At 46.0% G+C, this 16,316-nt stretch overlaps 1 protein-coding gene across 1 annotated transcript in view; it reads right to left on the bottom strand.

The window, feature by feature from the left end:
* Positions 1-16,316, bottom strand: part of LOC145359474 (multiple C2 and transmembrane domain-containing protein 2-like) — a 473,933-nt gene that overhangs the window by 81,687 nt on the left and 375,930 nt on the right. Inside the window, exon 19 of the mRNA XM_080214042.1 lies at positions 11,499-11,543. Within this exon, the coding sequence (XP_080070168.1) occupies positions 11,499-11,543 (45 nt within the window). The remainder of the gene's footprint in view (positions 1-11,498; positions 11,544-16,316) is intronic.

Genomic DNA, 16,316 nt, shown 5'->3' on the forward strand with positions numbered 1-16,316 from the left:
GGTGTAGCATGCACTACCTGCTGTGATAGTGGAGTCGGACACTTTAGGAACTTTCAAGCTGTTATTGGATGGGCACATGGAGCACACCAGAATTATAAGGAGTGGGATAGCTTGATCTTGGGTTTGGACATAGCTCAGCACAACATTGAGGGCTGAAGGGCCTTTACTGTGCTGTACTGTTCTATGTTCTATTTTGTTGCTTCACTTATCCCATTACCACTTCCTTTTGCCTTGCAATATATCATCCCGCTTGTCATTTAACCTACGGCCTTCCACCCTATCTCAGGCCTCATTTACTCTACCTTGTGCCAAACTATGATGTTTCGGAGCACCCCCAGTTCTGGTGAAAAGTCATTGACCTGAAAAGTCATCTCTGGATTCTTTCCTTACAGATGCTGCTGAACGTTTCCAGCATTTTCCGTTTTTGGTTTTGATAATTTTCTTTTTGGGTTTTTTTAATTGGTTTGGAATTTGCTGTCAGTGGTGTACGAATGGCAATTGTGGCGCCCTCTGTTCACATTTGTGGGAATTTCAGCCAAGGGTATCTATCATTGGTGTACCAACATACAAATCAGTGATAAGAAAGGGGATTCAGCCCGCTCTACCATCCCATAGGATCGTGGCTGATCCGACTGTAACTCCTGCCTACTCCCGATAACCTTTCACCCCCTGCTTATCAAGAAAATATCTGCCTCTGCCTTAAAAATATTCAAGCACCTGCTTCCACAACTCTTTGAGGAAGAGAATTCCAAAGACTTCTAATGGAAGAAAAACTCCTCGTCCCTGTTCTGAAAGGGAGATCCTTTATTTTTAAACAGTGGATCCCCCAGCGCTAGATTCTTCCACAAGAGGAAACACCAGGGGGAGAATTCACTGGCCGTTCATGATGGTGGGATTCTCTGGTCCCACTGGCAGTGCACCCTCTCCATGGGCCTCCTGGCATCATGGAGTGACATCAATGGGAAATCCCACGGACAGTGCCAGAGAATACCACCCACCCCTGCCAGTGAACAGTGCGCTCCCTTCCACCGCTGAGAAATGAGCGGCTGGGAGGTCGAAGAATTCTCCCATCCTCACCACATCCGTCCTGTCAAAACCCCTCAGGGTCTTATACGTTTCAGGCAAGTTGCTCCTCGCTTTTCTAAACTTTAATGGATGCGCTTGCCCCATCTCTCCTCATAAGACAATCTGCCCAATACAGGTACAAGCTTCATAAACATTCTCCAAACTGCTTTCAAAGCTGTTACACCCTCCCTTAAGAAAAATAAACCAATACTGCATACAATACTCCAGATGTGGCCTCACCAATGCCCTGTATAACTGAAGTATAACCTCCCTACTTTCGTATTCAATTCCCCTCACAATAAATGATAAGATTCTATTAGCTTTCTAATTATTTGCAGTACCTGCAATGCCAGCCTTTTACAATTCGTGCACAAGGACCCCCCGAGGTCCCTCTGCATCGCAGAGCTCCGCAATTTCTCACCATTTAGATGATATGTCTGTCTGATTCGGTCCTCGAGAGGGAATAGGTGACATCCGTGAGCAGAACAAGCAACAGAAAGCAATCAGACTGAAGGATCCTCACTAATACACACCGGGATGCTAAACTGGATAGCCTCAGAAAATGGGCAGGGGGAATCCAATGCACCATACCTTGGATTGCAAGGCAGACACCATTCAGCTGTGCATTCAAATGATTTTTGGGAACAGCCAGTGCGCTGATTGACTGCCTGCAGCAGCAGGGGGCTCCACATTCAGAAATAAGACCATGAGATTTAGGGGCAGAATTAGGCCATTCGGCCCATTGACTCTGCTCTACCATTTGACCAAGACTGATACATTTCTCAACCCCATTCCCCCGCCTTTTCCCCATAACCTTTGAACCGATCAAGAACCTATCTATCTCAGTCTTAAATGCACTCAATGACCTGGCCTCCACAGCCTTCCGTGGCAAGAATTCCATAGGTTCGCCACCCTCTGGCTGAAGAAATTTCTCCTCATCCCGTTTCTAAAGGGTTGTCCTTTTACTCTGAAGTTGTGCCCACGGATCCTAGTCTCTCCCGCTAATGGAAACATCTTCCTCATGTCCGCTCTACCCAGGCCTTTCAGTATTCTGTAAATTTCAATGGGATTCCCCCCCATTCCTTCTGAACTCCATCGAGTACACAGCCAGAGTCCTCAAACCTTTTCCTTCCCGGGATCATTCTCGTGAACCTCCTCTGGACCCTGTCCAAGGCCAGCACATCCTTCCTTACATACGGGGCCCAAAGTTGTTTGCAATATTCTAAATTTGATCTCACCAGAGCCTTATAAAGCCTCAGCAGTACATCCCTGTTTTTGAAGTCCAGTCCTCTCGAAAATAATGTGCAGCTCACCTACACCACTCGAACAGGAGGCGCACCGCAGCTGGAGCAGGTAATGGGGCGTGCACAGGAGGCAAAACTCTCTTGGGAAACTGTGAGGAATGGAATATAATGAGGATGTGCGGGCTTCTAGGTTTGCGGATATTGCACTGCAAGTCTTTGTGGAGGAGGTGGAAAGGGAGAGGGATGGCCTGTAGCTACAGGGAGGCAGTCCAGCCTCATGGTCAAAGGCCAGCAAGAACTGTGGATCTCGATGCCAGGAGTCAAATCCGATGACCTGGCTGTAGTGCTGCAAGAAGTTCAAAGATCTGACAACAAGCAGCCAAAGGTCAGTGAATTGTTATAGAATCCCTACAGAGCTGGAGGAGGCCATTCAACCCATCGAGTCTGCACCAACCACAATTCCATTCAGCCCCTATCCCCGAAGGCCCACATGCTCACCCTGCTAGTCCCCCTGACATTAAGCAGCAATTTAGCACGGCCAATCAACCTAACCCGCACATCTTTGGACTTTGGGAGGAAACTGGAGCACCTGGAGGAAACCCACGCAGACACAGGGAGAATGTGCAAACTCCACACAAGACAGTGACCCAAGCTGGGAATCGAACCTGGGTCCCTGGTTCTGTGAGGCAGCAGTGCTAACCACTGTACCACCTTGCCAACCTAAAGAATGCATCTTCAAATGCCCTATCCCACCCATCACACCTCCAGTCTCAATTTAACACATCCCTAAAAATTACTTCCCAACAATCCCTCTTAAACAGGATCTAACATTCATACACTCCACTTCAACTTCAGTAATCAGCACTGCTTCAGGCTTCACACCCAGAGCCCACAGCTTGCACACACACTGACAACTATTCAACCATGACAGCCAGATCCAAAAAATATTGCATGACACTGTCTAATGCTCCTCTTCCTCACTTGCAGGACAAGATGGCACACAACCACAGAGGTACCTTTAGGGGAACAGACACTGCTACGTGTTTGAATTGACATAGAGGAGACAGTGCTGGCCATTATTATAACAGCACTGCTAAGCTCTTGGCAGGCTGAGAGCTTTGAAGGTGATCATATCCTCACTCTGAATCCCCCTCCCCTCATTCTGCTCCTTGCACATTCTTGTCTCATTTAAAAGCCGAAGATGATGTAAGCTTGGCACAAGGGTTTGCAAGTCCATACAAGTCCAGCGTGGACAGCTAACTCCCTTCACACACTGTGGATCCCACCACGATGGAGCGTCTGATAATTGACATTGCAGCACACACAGCAGGCAGCTAACATGTAGAGAGACTATAGGATCCGAGGGCACAGTAAAGGGACAACTTCTAGAATCGAGATGCGGAGGAGTTTCTTCAGCCAGACAGTGGTGAATCTGTGGAATTCATAGAATCCCTATAATTCAGGAGGCCGCCATTTGACCCACTGAGTCTGTACTGACCACAATCCCACCCAGGTACCATTCCTGTAACCCCACACATTTACCCTGCTGATCCCCCTCATAGTAGGGGCAATTTAGCATGGCCAATCGACATAACCCACACATCTTTGGACTGTGGACTCAAACCCACCTCCTCACCTGTCCCCCGTAAAGACATATCTTATTTTCTTCTTGAAACCACTCAATGTTTCAGACTCCACCGTGCTATGGGGCAGCGCGTGCCACAAATTTACCGCCCTCTGTGAAATGTAGTCCTTCCTCATCTCAGTTTTAAATCTACCGCCTCGCAACCTGCACCTGTGACCTCTTGTTCGAGATTGCCCCATAAGAAGAAACATTTGATCTATGTCTGAGTAACTTTTAGAGATAGACAGGTTCCTGATCAGTAACGGGATCAATGGTTACAGGGAAAAGGCAGGGGAATGGGGATAAAAATCATATCAGCCATGATAGAATGATGGAGCAGGCTCGATGGGCCAAACGGTCTAATTCTGCTTCTATATCTTATGGATTACTTAATCAATCCCTTTTAGTGTGTTTTATATAGCACGATCAGATCCCCTCTCACCCTTCTAAATTCCAGCGAGTACAAAGCCCAAACTATTTAATCTCTCCTCATACGTCAACCCTTTCATCCCTGGATTCAATCTATTCAAAGCTCCCTTTGAAAAGCATGTCCTCCCTATAGCAAGTTACTATTTATTAAAAAAATGTCCATCTACAGTCTGGGAGGCGGAAAAAGCTTCAAGTTCGTTCATCACGGTCACTATCATAGCCACAGCTTATACAATTCTGGCCCTGCTCTGAGGTTACACCTGGAGGCCCAGCAGGTGTCACATCAGTGAGGACACCTTTACTGAAGTGTAGACGTCTCACACGCTGAGGTTGAGCTGGAACTTGATGGTTTGAGTTATAAGGAGAGGCTGGATAGGCTGGGGGTTTGCTTCTTGCTGAGGTTGAGGTGAGCAGAATTGCTCCTTGAGCATCTTGGATGGACACGGCTTCCTGCTGAGGAACCTTCTCTTTCTTAGAGTCATAGAGATTTACAGCATGGAAACAGGCCCTTCGGCCCAACTTGTCAATGCTGCCCCTTTTTTTTAAAGCACTTAGCTAGTCCCAATTGCCCGCATTTGGCCCATTTCCCTCTACACCCATCTTACCCATGTAACTGTCCAATTGCTTTTTAAAAGACAAAATTGTACCCGCCTCTACTACAACATCAGGCAACTTATTCCAGACACTCACCACCGTCTGTGTGAAAAAAATTGCCCCTCTAGACCCTTGGGTATCTCTCCCCGCTCACATTATACTTATGCCCTAGTTTTAGACTCCCCTACCTTTGAGAAAAGATGTTGATTACCTTATCTATGCCCCTCATTATTCTATAGACCTCTACAAGATCACCCCTCAGCCTCCTACGCATCAGGGAAAAAACTCCCAGTCTATCCAGCCTCTCCTTATAACTCAAACCATCAAGTTCCAGTGAATATTTTCCGCACTCTCTCTAGTTTAATAATATTCTTCTCTCAGCAGCTTGTTCTTCTCTGCGAGGCCTCTACTCAATTTCTCAGCCCTGCTGTATCCCACATTTGGGAATCAAATGCTTTCTGCAGGAGTCGCAAAATCAGCAAAAATTCCTCAGCAACTGCCGCACCACTGCCTGTGGACTTTTTGCAACTTGAAGCAACTATGCAAACACTCAAGCAGCGGCAGAATCATACCAACAGCCAGAAGAAGTCAATCAGAAAATAATCTGAATTGCTTGATGAATCCTTGAGTAAATAATGGAAGGGCTGACGGGGATAATGCTTCCCCCACTTCTTAATTCAGCTTCAGGGATGTGAGGTTAAGAGAGAGCATTCGCCGAGGGAACTATTGAGATCTATAGCATAAGTGAGCTCCCATGCATCTGATGCCATTTTAGCCACACAATAATACCACTTGTCAAACCCATATAATAGGGCTACTGAGCCCACAGTGTCTAAATCAGGAGGATAAATTAGATATAAATTGTGTACAGAGAGGAAAATAATGATTGGGAAAGAAAGATGAGATTAAGAGAAAGAAAGACAAATAGTAAAAGAAAAATAATTCTAAAAAACCTCCAGCATGAATTACATTTTGAAGGAGAGAGATTTCATATTTACAAAAGTAATTAAATTGAATAGGCTGTTTGGCAGCAGTTATGAACGATCTCACCGTTCAGGCAGCAGGACAGGTAGATAAGGTGATTAAGAAGGAATATGGGATACTGGCTTTTATTAGTCGAGGCACAGAATATAAGAGCAGGGAAGTTATGATAGAACTGTATAAGATGCTTGTTAGGCCACAGCTGGAGTACTGTGCAGTTCTGGTCGCCACACTATGGGAAGGATATGATAACATTAGAAAGGGTGCAGAGGGGATTCACCAGGGTGTGGCCTGGGCTGGAGCGTTTTCGTAATGAAGAGAGGCCAGTTAGGCTGGGGTCGTTCTCCTTAAGACACAGCAGGCTGGGGAGGGGAGGGACCTGGTTGAAGTGCACAAAATTATGAGAGACATAGATAGGTTAGATATGAAGAAATGTTTCCCTTTCGTGGGGAGGTCAATAAATAAGGGGGCATAGATTTATGGTAAGGGGCAGGAGATTTAGAGGGGATTCCCATCCCTCCAGAGGTTTGTGGGAATCTGGATCTCACAGCCTGAGAGGGTGGGAGGGGTAGGAACCCTCAAAGCATTTAAGAAGCATTTAGGTGAGCACTTGAAACACCATAGCGTACAAGGTTAAGGGCCAGGTGCGGGAAGATAGGATTGGAACTGAATTTTCATGGCCAAAACTCCATGTGGTGAACGTCCCCGTCCTGCCCGGGAATCGGAGTGGGCGAGGGGCCGGCCATGGACAGACCCATTGATCTCAGGTGGGATTTTCCAGTTTCGGCCAGAAAAACCCCACCCCATGACTATAAAAATCCACTTCAATGCAGCAACACTAACTTTTCCCCATATGATTCAGGGGTAAGTATTGCAAGCTGAGCCCCCTTAAAAACTAAGTCCCTCTGAGAGATTCTGTTATATGGCAGCCTGCAGAGGGCTGTAGGTAAATTGGGCTGTAATTCCAGGATTTCTACATTTAACTGCTATTGTCCAGAATCCGGAAGTTGCTATCTGATTTGCTCCAGCATAATGGTGAGTATGAATAGCCTCACCATTAGCCTCAATGTAACATCTGGGCAATTATCTCTGAAAAGCCTTATTTTCGATGGCAAGGTCTTAGCTTAATAGAAGGGCCAAATAATAAAGAGGGCTTTCAAAACACTAAGCACTGTAACTGTTATATCGCTTTCCCTCCTGCTCCTTGCTATTACAGGTTAATTTTTGGATTGTAGTTTATTCGTTTAAGATTGCTGACATGTAGATTTAATTTCCTCTTGATACACAACGACTTGTACTGGTCACTATTTGACAAAATTTCTGTTAAGTCACAGCCAATCAGTTGCATGGATGGTTCTAATTTAGGCATTTGGGAGAAGATTACATCCAAATTTGATTGTCAACATTATTGCCACATATAACCTTTATGTCATAGTTTGAGATATTACTTTTTCAGGAGACTAAGGAAATTCGACATGTTCGCTATGATTCTCATCAAATTTAATGCACCATACAAAGCATCCTTTCTGGCTGTATCACAGCTTGGTATGGGCTCCTGCTCTGACCAAGACCGCAAGAAACTATAAAGGGTTGTGAACGTAGCCCAGTCCATCATGCAAACCAGCCTCCCATCCATTGACTCCGTCCACACATCCCACTGCCTCGGAAAAGCAGCCAGCATAATCAAGGACCTCATGTACCTCGGACATTCATCCCTTCCACCTTCTCCCATCGAGAAAAAGATGCAAAAGTCTGAGGTCACGTACCAACCAACTCAAGAACAGCTTCTTCCCTGCTGTCATCAGATCTTTGATTGGACCTACCATATATTAAGCTGACCTTTCTCTACATCCTAGCAGTCCAAAGATGTGTGGGTTAGGTTGATTAGCCATGCTAAGAAATTGCCTCTTAGCGTCCAGGGTAGCAGAGGTTAGTGGTATTAGTGGGTATAAAATGTAGGATATGGGGGTAGGGCCTGGGTGGGATTGTGTTTGGTGCAGACTTGATGGGCCGAAGGGCCTCTTTCTGCACTGTAGGGTTCTATGATTCTACGATGTTAAACTACATTCTCCCTCAAGGTGTCATGGTGGCATATTGGTTCACACTGCTTCCTCACAGCGCCAGGAACCCAGGTTCAATTCCGGCCTTGTGTGGAGTTTTCATATTCTCCCCGTGTCTGCTTGGGTTTCCTCTGGGTGCTCCAGTTTCCTCCCACACTCCAAAGATATGTGGGTCAAGTTGATTGGCCATGCTAAATTAACCCTAGTGTCAGAGGATTAGCAGGGTAAATATATGGGGCTACAGGAATAGACCCTGGGTGGGATTGTGGTGCAGACTTGATGGGCCAAATGGCCTCCTTCTGCACTGTAGGGAGTCTATGATTCTGCACCCTCTCCCTTCTGTACTCTATGAGCAGTATGCTTTGCTGGTATAGCATGCCAGAAACAATACTTTTCACTGTACATCAATGCATTTGACAATAATAAATCAAATAAAAAGAATCAAAGTCAAGAGTTTCTGCTGTTCCTGGGTGGGGGTAGAGGTGTGGTCTTACCGACACGGAGGGTGCGGGAGTTACATTTCAAGTGAAAAAAAATCGTAAGATATTGGCACGAATTCTACCCAAAGGCCCAAAGAAGTGAGTGCTTCTGATTAACATTTGGAAAAATAACTGGTTATTGTTTTATATACCCACTATGACTACATAAATAAATTACAGCTGCATAAATAAATCTGTTCTGTGAACAACCGTAACGTTCCAGTTCTTGCTTTAAGATGCTGTTGCTAGTTAGCCAGTTGATGAAACAATTAAAGGATTTCCTGTCACGGATCCCACCAAAACAAAACGCTTCCATGTCGTTCTGAAGTCGTTTAATGTTGTTTATTTTATTTTTTATTATTGTCACAAGTTAATGCTGCAATGAAGTTACTATGGAAATCTCCTTTGTCACACTCTGGCGCCTGTTCGGGTACACGGAGGGAGAATTTAGCGCGGCCAATGCACCTAACCTGCACGTGTTTCCGACTGTGGGGGGGAAACCGGAGCATCTGGAGGAAAACTATGCAGACACGGGGAGAATGTGCAGATTTCTTTTGGCTGAGATCATGTGCAGCAGCACCCAGGGGAGCCAATGAGGTTAAACTGAGGATTCACCTGAGCAATCTTTCAAAGGTCTCTGGGCCTTTTGGCTAAGATGAAGCTCAGATCGATCCCGGGAGGGGCTGCAATGCCTCAGCCTGTCAGCTTGGATCTTGTTTAATCAAGCCCAAGATGGGATGGATATCCTGCCTTGTCAACTTGGGTCTGGTTCTTCCTCATGTGGGGACTCTGATTGGACTTAATTGGCTTTTTGATTAGAAATACCAAAATGGTACCAAAAAATAAAGAACCTATGTCGTTACTATTTGCAACATTTAAATGCACCAATGTGTAAAACAATAGAATCCCAACAGAAGGAGACCATTTGGCCCATTGAAACAGCATCTTACCCAGTCCCACCGCCCCGCCCTGTCCCCCTAACCCCATGCATTTGCCATATCTAATCCACATAACCTACACATCTTTGGACTATGGGATGAAGCCAGAGTCCCCCGCAGGAGACCCACACAGACAAGGGAGAACATGGAAACCCCTAACATTCAGTCACCCAAGGGTGGAATCAAACCCAAGTCCCTGGAGCCATCAGGCAACTGTGCCACCGTGCCTCCATCTCCTGAGATCTGGGGTGGGATCTTCCAGCCGCGCTCATCCCAAGACTGGAAAATCCTGCCGAGGTCAACGGACCTTTGTATGGTTCGTGTCGCGCCTGCCACGATTCCCATGGTGAGCAGGATGGGAACATTCCGCAAATGGGATTAAGCCGAGGACATGGAGGCGCGGTGGGAAACTGGTATTGGGTGGTATCGGTAAACAGCAGGGAAACATCACGGAAAATTGGGCTGGGTGCGAAATGGGTGGTTGATTCGCCATTGCCTATTTTGGGTTGTTCCCCAAGATCACATTTCCCCTGTATACTGGGTTCATTCTCTCTGTGCCTCTGCTGAAAGGTTACACAGCTGTCTCCTGAGCAGGTGAATACAACAGGCACTCTTGCGATTCTGCTTTAGTTATAGGAGAGTCCAGTGCCACTGCTGGTGCGAGTTAGAATAAAGAGGCTATGTCATTATCTATGTCTCCCGTGAGAACACCATCCACCAGGTACACGGTACATGTTCTTGCAACTCGGCCAACGCTGTAGGACAGGATGTCCCGAGGCACAGTACATTGGGAAAACCAAGAAAATGTTATGACAGAGAATGAATGAACACCGCTCGACCATCACCAGGCGAGGCTGCTCTCTTCCTGTTGGGGAACACTTCAGCGGTCAAGGGCATTCGACCGCTGATCTTCGGGTGAGCGTTCTCCAAGGCGGCCTTCATAACACACAACAGCGCAGAGTTGCTGAGCACAGACTGATAGCCAAGTTCCGCACACGTGAGAACAGCCTCAACCGGGATCTTGGGTTCACGTCATTCTATCTGTAACCCCCATGACTAGCCTGGGCTTGCAAAATCTCACTAACTGCCCTGTCTGGAGACAATGCACATCTTTTTAACCTATGCTAACCCTCTCTCCACTCACACCGTCAGTACCTTTGAGACTTGATTACCTGTAAAGATTCGCATTCCAACCACTATCTTGTAAACTGAGTTTGTATCTTTATATGCCTTGCTTGTGAATAGAACTCCCACTCACCTGACGAAGGAGCAGCGCTCCGAAAGCTGGTGACTTTTGCTAGCTGTTGGACTTTAACCTGGTGTTGTGAGACTTCTTGCTGCGTTTACCCCAGTCCAATGCCCAGTCTCCACATTGGGAGTTAGAATAGCAGACTTTACCGCTAATTCTTAACCCAATGACTTCACCAGAATGGGACCTGGCAGCCTGGCCAATTCAAGGTTTTTGATTACACAGACAGATGAATTTTCCGATGTTTACAATAGCATTAAACCATCTCTAGCTCCCGCGGAACACAATTTTACACGAGATCTGTCAATAGAGGCCTTCAGTGAATGGCTGACATGGAATGTGGAAATAATTCTGTAACACTGTCAGCCACAGATACAATGGAAAATACATGCTTAAACATGTCTAATTAAGATGGGTTTCTGTTTTAAGCATATCTACTATATCTGCCAAGTTTATTTTAATGCACTTAAGCCAGGGTTAGAAGCTGCCAATAATTCCGTCCCAGTGCTTTGAGAACAATGAGAACTGGCAGCGTTACAGAGAAAATCCATTGCAATGGCTTTTCAAGAAAGGAAACACTGCATCTCAAGAAGTTTCATCTACAAATGAAGTTTCCGCCTAGAATCATAGAATCCCTCCAATACAGGAGGAGGCCATTTGGCCCATCGAGTCTGCACGGACGACAATCCCACCCAGACCCTATCCCCCCCCATCACCCCACATATTTACCCTGCTAGTAACCCCTGATACCAAGAGACAATTGAGCATAACCAATCAACTTAACTCGCACATCTTTGGAGATGTCTCGAAATAATTAAGACATGTCGTCCATTACCTTTTCATCCTCCTCATCCTCATCATCATCCACGTCATCATCCTCCTGATGCATCAAGAAAAGAAAGGAAAGTGGTTAGCAACATTTTGTGTTATGTTGTTGAAACACTCTTAGCTTTGGACGATCACCATGTAAGCGAAAGGTTTAGAACAGTGCTCAATCACTGAAAGAGAGGCCGCCACGTTTTTATATGGAATTGTGAGTCAGGCACGCATCTCATCATCAGCAGAAATCTTATCCAAAACAACGCAACTTAGCCAGCGAGGGCACCTACACGCTTACAGGAAAATGAAACTCACTCCCGGCAGTTAGCAAAGATTGGGTAAAGGAAGTGGGATGAGACTTGCTGGGTTGTCCTTGCAGCAAGCTAGTACAGACTTGATGGGTTGAGTGGCATGCATTTGTGCTTTCATCATTCTATATGCAAGGTCCAAATGATATAAAGTGTTCAAAAGTGAACGTCAGCGATGTGTGTAAGTGGCAAAATTACTTTCGCTATATTTGTAAAACAATAGGCAGAATATTACTGGGGCTTGGCGGGTGGGGAGAGGGGCGCTAATGGCCCACTCCTGTCTGACTGACCATGTCAACCATGTTAATGGCATGGATCCTCTATCGTCAGGGTGAATTGGCTTATTAACTCTTGATTATATATTCAAATTTAAATGTGGCAGGAGAGTTGCCAATTTTGGCACCCACCCATCTACCATGTTACAGGGGTGAGGGGGAAGGTGCTGGGTTGGGCACCGCCCTATCTGACACGCACCCAAACGCCCCTGCCCCTAACATCCGCACCAAAAACAAGCCGTGCTCAGCGCACGAAAAATACAACCCAATGAGTCTTCAGCTTACACTGTGTGTGCTCATCTGCTTTATCATTGCAGCATTTTCCAATGGTTAGTTCAGCCATTCAAGTCTGCCCTGCCCAAAGACAGGTCCTTGACTCATCACCTGCTGATACTTCGGCCTGAGCTATCTTACCTTGGCAACTTTCCTTTTTGGTAGCTTGCCATTGCCTTCCACTCTCAGGTCAACAGGTAGGTCCCAAGTCTACCTCTGCCCAAACAAGAAGCGAACCCAATCTTTTGGCATGATCCTGAGCCACACGCTAGCCATCTCGCTAACCAGCCCCCTATGTCATTGGCACAATTGTTGCCATTCGATGGGAAGGAATTGGTACAGTGCAGAAGGAGACCATTTGGCCCATCGAGTCTGCACTGACCACAATTCCACCCAGGCCCTATTCCTGTAACCCCACATATCCTGCTAATCCCCCATTCACAAGGATCAATTTAGCAAGGCCAATCTATCCAACCTGCACATCTTTGGACCGCGGGAGGAAACCGCAACACCTGGAGGAAAGCCACACAGACACAGGGAGAATATGCAAAATTGCATACTGACAGTGACCCAAGCTGGGAATCGAACCCAGGTCCCTGGCACTGTGAGACAGCAGTGCTGTTCGACAGAGCTGATTAGAGAAGATGGTTCCAGTTCTAGGATAGACTGACACCAGGGGCCATGAGATTCAGGTTTGATTCCTGGGCTTGGGTCACTGTCTGTGCAGTCTGTACATTCTTCCCATGTCTGTGTGGGTTTCCTCTCTCAAACCGAAAGACGTGCTGGTTAAGTGCATCGGCCATGCAAAATGCCCCCTCAGTGCGCCTGAACAGGTGCTGGAATGTGGCGACTAGGGGATTCGCTTTGTCACTTCACTGCAGTGTTAATGTAAGCCTAATTGTGACACTGATGAAATAAACTTTAAGTACAAGGTAGTCACTGACAAATCCAATTGGAAATTCCGGAGAAATATCTTCGTCAGTAAGTGGTGAGAATGTGGAACTTGCTTCCAGGACTGGCTAAAGCACAGAGAAAAGATGAATTTAAGGGAAAGTTAAATAAACATGAGGGGGAATGGAACAGACTGATAGGCTGATGGGTTTGGAAGAAGAATGTAGAATATAAAGACTGACAGAGAGCAGCTGGGTTGTATGGACTGTTTCTGTGATCTACTGTCTGTGTGAATCAATGCAATATGGCACTTGGAGATACTTCACTTTTGCTGGGAAAACTCTTTTTTTTTTCTCAATCTCAGGCAATAGATTTTGCAGTCAAGAAGTTATAACCCCTCAAAAGATTTTCAGACAAATTGCAGACACACATTGTACTTATTTTGTGCATTTTAACTCAGAAAAGCTACTCGGGCATCTTGCCAACTCCTTTGCCTCCCCCACCAACATTCCCATGAAGAATGTCCACTCCTTCCAGTTACGAGGTTATTAAGAGTTTGCTGCGGTGATGGGTTCTGGTAACTCGCACGGTTTTCTGCAGTCACATGGTTGTGACCCCTGCGCTTGGCTCCAGGCCTCCGATTTTACGCTCTGTAAGAACTGCGGGCCAGGGAGCGGAGGTCGGTGAGATCACTCAGACAATGTGTTACAGGAACCAGCACTGCCGCGAGACAGACTTAAAAAGGGGCAGTCAACACGGAAAATGCCTGACAGACTTTTTTCCCCTTCTCCCAACCAAGCAACTTGCTTTCCGATACACAATCGCAGGCACTGATGTGATTGAAAGTATATAGGTAGCAGAAGCTTGGTTATGGCATTATTGCTATTAAAGGTATGGCTGGATCGTCTCTCTAGCCAGAGAAGCACTGAACCTCCTTTCGGGTTAAGAAGTTCAGAAAGACGATCCTTTCAGTTTCTCAGAGTTCTTCGATTCGTGTCGAGTTATAGATGATCTTGAGATGGGAGGGCCAAAAATCCCTTTGTAACCTGCTCCAGCTCCAGTCCATGGAGATTTCATTTATCTCCATTGTGGGAGGCACCGTGGCGCAGTGGTTAGCACTGCTGCCTTACTGTACCAGGGACCCAGATTCGAATCCAGGCTGTCTGTGTGGAGCCTGCATGTTTCCCCCCGTGTCTGTGTGGCTTTCCTTTGCGTGCTCCGGAGTACTTCTTCCCACACTCCAAAGATATGCGGGTTAGGTGGACTCGCCATGGTAAATTGCCTCTTAGTGTCAGGGGGATTAGCAGGCTAGATATGTGGGAGTTATGGGATTGTTGGTGCAGGCGCAAACAAGGATAGAGAATTTCAGTCATAATCCTGATTAAATTTCAAAAGATCTACACATTTTATTGTATTCAGGGGCCAACCTCAGTTCAGTTGCTGTCCAGTGAACAAGGAATATTTATTGTCTTGGCTATTAGTGTTGCGATGATGTCATGGTTATTAGTGTTGCCATGAATCTCTAATTTTATCAATTTTGGCGTTTTAGAAAATTACTTTTCGTAGCTCTTGAATTTAAATAGTGATAAATAGAAACACTTGGTTGAGAAACTGGTAAACAGACCTGCGGTCAAAACAGTTCAAAGGGCAACTTGTGTTTATTTCATTAGGTCAGGGTCAGATGTGCAAACACTGAAAGATTGGATGACCCACCTCTGAGCTACTAGTGGATTCAGAAGATCCACAATTATTTCAGTAAGGGATACAGTCTATTTATTTAGTTCACAATCAATAAAGTTAACAGCACCTTTGTAAACCAGGGAGTTGCCTGGTGGAATGAACAAATCTGGAAAGAGGGTTGTAATCTCATCAGAGACAGACATTATTTAGCCAGTTCCCAGAATTAAAAGGTTATTTTGAAGATAAGGGATAATCAATTTATAGTTCTGTTTAGGAACATCTTATGGTGCTATGGAGATAGGATAATATAGTGAGGGTATTGGGTTTTTTCTGTTCTCCACAGGAAACAGGCAGACTGAGAGAAGGGAGAGAGAAAGAAAGCTGCCAGAAGCTGTAGGCAGTCTACGTCTATCTAAAACCAAGGTTGTTCTTGATTTTTAAATCACTGTGTATAAATGCAGTGAGGCCCAAGTTAAGCTAAGAAGTCCATAGCCATGAGCCTTAGAAGAAAGGTTGGGGGGGGGTCACTTTACTGAAAGTTAGTGGAGGAATCCTTATGAAACCTTGAACACCAGAGAATTGCTGGAATCCTTAAGAGAAATCCAAGTGAATTCCAGAGAGCTGTGGCATACTTGGTTTGAATCCAGGAAGAGGAGTGAATAAACTCCCAAGATCTCGTGATGTATAAGAGAATGTTTGGTGGAATTAGGCAGTAAAAGGACTATCTATACTCTTAAGGGTGGAATTTTCTGGCCCCTCTCACCAGTGGGATCTTTAGTGAAATTGGCTCTTGCAGGTTCAGTAGGTTTCCCAATGGCAGGGCAGGCAAGCCATGCAAGAACCCATTTTTAACAAAAACAAATTTCGCTGCTAGTGACTAGACCAGGGCAGCAGATATATGGGAACACCACCACCTGCAAATTTCCCTCCAAGCCACTCACCATCCTGACTTGGAAATATATCGCAGTTCCTTCGCAGTCGCTGGGTCAAGATCCTGGAATTCCCCCTGTAACGGCATTGTGGATCATCCCACAGAACATGGACTGCAGCAATTCAAGAGGGCAGCTCACCACCACCTTTTCAACTAGACCAGAAGATCCAGCCAGCGGCCAATAGTTCTTTGCATCCACTGGGGGTGCAGGGGTGGAGTGGAGTCTTAACAAACTGTAGCACTGTTGGGTTTTTTTCATTCATTGGTGGAACATGGGCATCGCTGACTGACCTGCACTTATTGTAAGAAGTCTCTCAACACCAGGTCCAACAGGTTTATGGCACGATTGCACAGTGGTTAGCACTGCTGCTTCACAGCTCCAGGGTGCTGGGTTCGATTCCCGGCTCGGATCACTGTCTGTGAGAGTTTGCACATTCTCCTCATGTCTGCATGGAATTCCTCCGGGTACTCCAGTT

This window comes from Carcharhinus amblyrhynchos, chromosome 28 (genome assembly GCF_965287045.1).
Source record: "Carcharhinus amblyrhynchos chromosome 28, sCarAmb.v2.hapA, whole genome shotgun sequence".
Taxonomy (NCBI): Eukaryota; Metazoa; Chordata; class Chondrichthyes; order Carcharhiniformes; family Carcharhinidae; genus Carcharhinus; species Carcharhinus amblyrhynchos.